Source organism: Rhagoletis pomonella, unplaced genomic scaffold (assembly GCF_013731165.1).
Source record: "Rhagoletis pomonella isolate Grant_MI unplaced genomic scaffold, Rhpom_1.0 Rhpom_scaffold_00004, whole genome shotgun sequence".
NCBI classification, from domain to species: domain Eukaryota; kingdom Metazoa; phylum Arthropoda; class Insecta; order Diptera; family Tephritidae; genus Rhagoletis; species Rhagoletis pomonella.
In genome coordinates this window covers 27736494-27742114 of record NW_023458558.1, presented here as the reverse complement: position 1 = coordinate 27742114, position 5621 = coordinate 27736494, and the positions used below count along the sequence as shown (strand labels likewise).

Sequence of the window (5621 nt, the reverse complement as noted above, 5' to 3'; positions counted from 1 at the left end):
GGTAGCTCAATTAAAAGGTTAATTTACTAAACTAAATTTACCTCTGAACTTAATATAACGAAGTACCGCATACAAACATAATTATTATTTTTGCTTCACTGTATATAAAAGTCCCGAAAATTCCGAAATACTGCCCAAACCGTGAATAATGCCGAAAATTGCCGAAAACACCCGGGAAAATAGTGAAAAATTTCCAACAATATTGAAAGTCACAAAGAATTTAGTTTTATTTTGCATATTTAAATTGAAAACAACAAAAATTAAAGAATATAGATTATTTCTCTGAATTGCCTTTGTAGTATTTAGAAATCTAACAAAAATGTTCGAAATCTAATATTTAGCACCTCATAAATGCATCAATTCTATTTATTTTAGTATTTAGCAAATCCTAAAGATTCAAATAAAAATAGAGGAGGTTATCAATTCGTCGGTATATATTTTGTAGGTGGATCATTTCCAAACAAAGTGGCCGGGGCAGGTATTTTTTATATATTTTTTTGTAAGATTGATACATTTTTTTCTCTGAATCCATTTTCCGACGTGAAAATTTGTTCAGAATACGGAACTGATTTTAGGCTATTCAAAAATTATTATTTTTTCTTATTTTTGCATTTTAGTAAAACAGCATAGATAAAGTTTCGCAACACGGCGACACAAGAATAATGAATCACTTTGTTTTGAGCGCATTCAAGGGAGTAGTCTCCCAAATTCAAAGCAATTTGAAGGCTACGGCAATCCTTTGTAAAAGATGTCAGCAATGCCAACAAAACACAGACATCAAACCAAGCCTCACTGAGAATTTCGATTAATATCTGTTAACACTAGAAACACCCATTTACGTCAGTGGTGATACAACGCAGTTGTAGTGCTCACAGTATTCTATTATCAGTTGTGTTTTTTTAACCGCCCATTAATATTAAAACATTACAGTAGCAGTATTTATGTTAAGAAATGAATTAAAATCGTCCACAACGATTGAAGTGATTGAAGAAATTTTGCCTACGCAGAAAAGAATCCGAGCAGCTGGAAATTTATGAAGTAGTGCAACCATTAAAAAAATGCAATGTGCTATAGATCGCGCTTTCATCGAACTTTTCTGGCATATGATTTCAAAATTTCTTTAACATTTCGGTTTGCGATTTAACAACCAAAAAATTTATTCGATTGCCTTATTCTTTTGCACCAAAACTCGGTGCATTGTTTATGAACAAACAAAATCAGCTAAACCATGCAACTTGATTACCTATCAATGTACGCGTGTGCATAAGTATGTATGTAGGTGTGTAAGAATATATATGTATATGTACATATGTGAATTAGGGTGGTCCAAAAGTGCATGCGAAAGCAAGTAAAGTCGGAATTTAAATGCTCTCGCCCCCTAGTGAAAATATTTATAATCGGAAGGAATAGTACCCAATTGGTTTTTGTTTTTATGTGTATCACCATTTTTTATGGGTATCCTCATTGAATTTTGTGGGGTCTTTGGGCGTCTAATTAGTATTAAAAACTGGTTAAAAGAAATAAAAACTGGTTAAGAGAAGTAGATTTCGCCGATTGAAAAATATTGGTATTCAAGGGTTCTATATCAGTTCTAGGAAAAATTGGTTTTCCCCATGAAACATTGAGCGCTTGAAGTGGCCTATAAATATTTTTTGATTTCAAAAAAGCAAAAAAAACACACACAGGGGTATAGTTTTTTCGATTTAGAAAAGTCCTAGAGGGTGAGAGCATTAAAATTCCAACCTTATTTACTTTGGACCACCCTAATGTAAATACAAACATATGTATGCATGTATATACGGACATTTCTTTTTAACTACATAAAAAAATATTTCTTCCTCAAACAAATAAACAAGTACGTGAAAACAAAACATTTCAAATCTATTTCAAGAATCAGGTTTTCCAGTCCGTGTGTAGTGAATCAGCGAATTTGTTTATGCGAACTGCACAGGCTAACAGCTCATTAAATTTTCAGAATTTTAAAAAGCACAGATGCGCTGAAAAGAATTCTTAGAGTTGTATACATGTATGTACATAGTACATAAATACAAACATATGGTATGCAGGAAATTATGAACCGCGTAAAAACCTATTGATTCCCTTAGAGCAATAACGACATACAAGAGCAAATGTGCCTTATTTCACAAAGTAAACTAAAAAGCCAATACTTCAGAGCACAAAACGAAAACATGGCGTAGTTATACTCAATCAGTGAATCTATACATAGTATAAAGGAAAGTCGAGATTCTTTGTACGCGGAAACTACTCGAAAACTACTGAACAGATTTTGACGAAATTTTCTCTAATTTTGATAGGGTTGCCACCTGTCTAAAAACCTATAATATCCGCACCATTCATTGGATTTCAAAAACTGAGACGGCAAATGAACGCGACTCGTATCTAGAAAATCAATATTGTCTTATTTTTTAAATAGGGTTGCCATCTGTTAAGAAAATTACTATATTCAATCCTAATAAGCGTAGGCATCAGTTCTGTAACGTCACTGTCAAATAAAAAGACTTAGCCTCTAGATGTCAAATAATGTGTAATTTTGCTGAGTAGGGTTGCCACCTGTTTAAAAACTATAAGATCTTCACCGTTCGTTGGATAAAAAAAATGAGATACCAATTGAAATGCATGTACAAAAACTTAAATTTTTTGAGTAGGGTTGCCACCTGTTAAAAACTACTATCTTTTATACATATTATAAAGGAAAGGCGAGATATTTTGACCACGCTACTGAACGCGCTATATTCAGCGCGTGGCAAAGCCTCGCGCATCCGTGGTATTAAATAAACAAAGGCTTCTTTATTTTCAGAGCCAAACTATTACTACGTTTATACGCACGTATTATTTGCAAATAAAAATTTGCAAAATGGTAAACTTTTCCGTATAAACGCTGAGTTAATTTTTGATTTACAAATAACCAAAACGCGCAAATAAGTATTGAATAGTGGTACTATTTGCAAATAAGCGCTAGACGCCGCCATTCTTTGGTTTATTTTCTTTTTCGATGGGCATCTTATTGCCTTTTAATAATCAGGCAATATTAAAAAAGAATTTTGCACCATCGAATAAACAGTGAGTTAGGTATTTGCAAATTATTTTTATTTGCAATAACTTACGTATAAACAAAGTATGTATATGTTTAAACGGGCACGAAAAATTAAAATTAAAAGGGGAAAAATGTCGATCGTTTACTGCATTAACGTCGTAACTCAAAATTTGTTCCCTTGCCTAAAGATGTATTTGTTAATTATTTATAATTTTTGTTACTTTATTTTATCATTTTTTTTAATTTTAATTATTCCTTTATATAAATATATTTAGTTTGCTTTTTAACAAAAACCGTATAAATTCAAGTTTCGGTCTCCGCGCAACATTAAACAAACAACAAATTCGTAAAAATTACGACATTTTTAATTAGCTCATTCAATTTTAGTCTGTTTTCAGTTCTTTTTTTTTGTTGAAGGTGTTGCTCTATATAACGAAATCGTGTATCACACGCGTGTGTATATGTACTTCAATATCTGCGAGCCAAATAAAGTAAATTAGACCATAAAGTAAATATTGAAATATCTACAGGTGCAAGTGTGTGGATGTGCTTTCGCTTTCCCACTGCTGCGGTATCTAATGTGAGAAATACTCCTCCTGGCATAATTTGGCGCAGTAATGCCACCCGCACCCGTATCAAATTGTCTACGCAAGAACATACCTTCACACAACATACAGACATACATTTTACCTAACTATAAACAAAATACACAAACATTTCACTTTTATCTGTGTCTACCCTTTCGGTGAATATTGTTGATGATTTCATAGAGGCGTGTGTGTGCTCTCCCATGTCGCAGGCAAAATCGATAAATGTCAAATTTCACTTTCATAAAAACTCGCAGATTTTAGTTGGCTAATAGTGGCAGCTGGCATGCTCAGTTGTCAGCGTATGCGCCGCGCAGTGATCCACTTATTTATTTAAAGGCAATCAAATAAAAATTTAATGAGCGCGCATAGTTTGTAGCTCATAGTAATTTAATTACAGCATTTTTCCACCAATTAACTGTAATATTTTCAGCGTAAATATGGTCGTTTTGGTTTTTCAAAGTTTCATTCATTTATTTTCTTTTTTTTTTTTCTAGCAGCTTGCCGCTTTGACCTTGACTGTTGCCAATAAACCACTAGAAAGAGAAGGAAAACAAAACAAAACAGTAGTCAGCTGCAGATATCTTCAAAAAAGTCTAAAACAAAGTTTTATAGTTGTGAAAAGCCAACAACAATGGAAGCCGTTGTAAATAAAGCTTTTCTTGATGCTGGTCAAAAGCCTGGTGTGGAGATTTGGAGAATCGAGGTAAGTTTGTAGCTAGTTTGCTAGTGTGTAGATAAAATGCTTACATTTTATTATCAACATATTTGTATTAACCGGGGACGGATAATAATATTTTTTTTTTTTTTTTTAATTTTAACTAAAGCAATCAACAAGTTGTAATCATCGTAAAACAATTTTAACTATACTCACATATTTTTGTTCGTAGGTCCTATTGTAACTTACAATGATTTTTATTTTTGGTGTTTAACCAATAAATATTTAAAATAATAATTAATATTTGAGTTTTACTTTTTCGCCCAAAGGAAATTATTATTACTTGATTTTTATTTTTTCCATAAAAAATAATGATTATTTTAGGATTTTCATTTTTTCCGCTCAATAATAATAATTGTTTTTTTTATTTGAAATTAAGAATAATGTTTATTCAAAAAACTCAAAGCTAACCCAGCGTGATTTTCAACTTGACCTTTTCAGAGGGAAAAACGGTCTGATAAAAATAATAAAATAAATAAATAAAATCAATAAAAATGTTTATATTACAAGTAAAAAGAGAAAAACTATGAAAAATTTGCACTTTGAATCTTTACCTATTTTATCCTTTCTAGTTCCTAACTCATAAAACTTTAATCTGTATAGTGGTAGTAACATTGAACCACAAGATGCATTTTGAAGTTTTCTGGTAGCATTTTCATTCGATTTTCGCGAAGAAAAGCCTTGAATGTACTAAATGTGCGCTCAACGTATGTTGATACGAGTGGAGCCCAATTTGAAACGAACGATATTATCTGGAATAAGGGCATATTCCTCGCCTTTTATAATTTTATCCACACCCCTTATTGTCTCCAAGCCTACGTTAGCTGAGAAAACGGCTTTGAATTTTTCCAACACCAATTTGGCAAGAGGTCCCTGCGCTTCTATAAGCCGCATGGGCATGTGTATATATTTTAATCTTAAAAAAAAAAATTGTAAATGCTATAATCCCTTTTTTAAAGGTAGAAAAGGCAAAAAAGGCAAATATCTTAAAAAAGGCAACACCAAATGTGTATATATGGAATCAGGGAAAGCTAAATCGTGGACATTCTTAATCGAATATACTCTATCTCTTTAGAAGAAAAAAAGGCAATTTCCATAAAATCCGTTCCCTGATAATAACTATCTCTGGGCGAAAAAATAAAAATTAAATAATAATTATTTCCGTTGAGCGAAAAAATAACAATTAATAATAAAAATTATTTTTAAGCGAAAAAAAATCTAAAATCATAAAATAATTATTTATTAATGATTTATATTGTTT

At 31.6% G+C, this 5621-nt stretch overlaps 1 protein-coding gene across 3 annotated transcripts in view; it reads left to right on the top strand.

Moving 5' to 3' along the window:
- LOC118737368 (gelsolin-like) overlaps positions 1-5621 on the top strand; it is an 88095-nt gene that overhangs the window by 7289 nt on the left and 75185 nt on the right. For 2 of the 3 annotated variants that reach the window (XM_036467820.1, XM_036467818.1), the window contains one exon: positions 4143-4348. In XM_036467820.1, the coding sequence (XP_036323713.1) occupies positions 4277-4348 (72 nt within the window). In that variant the 5' untranslated portion in view covers positions 4143-4276. Of the gene's footprint in view, positions 1-4139; positions 4349-5621 lie in introns of all 3 variants that reach the window. The other variant, XM_036467819.1, reaches the window with a different exon arrangement.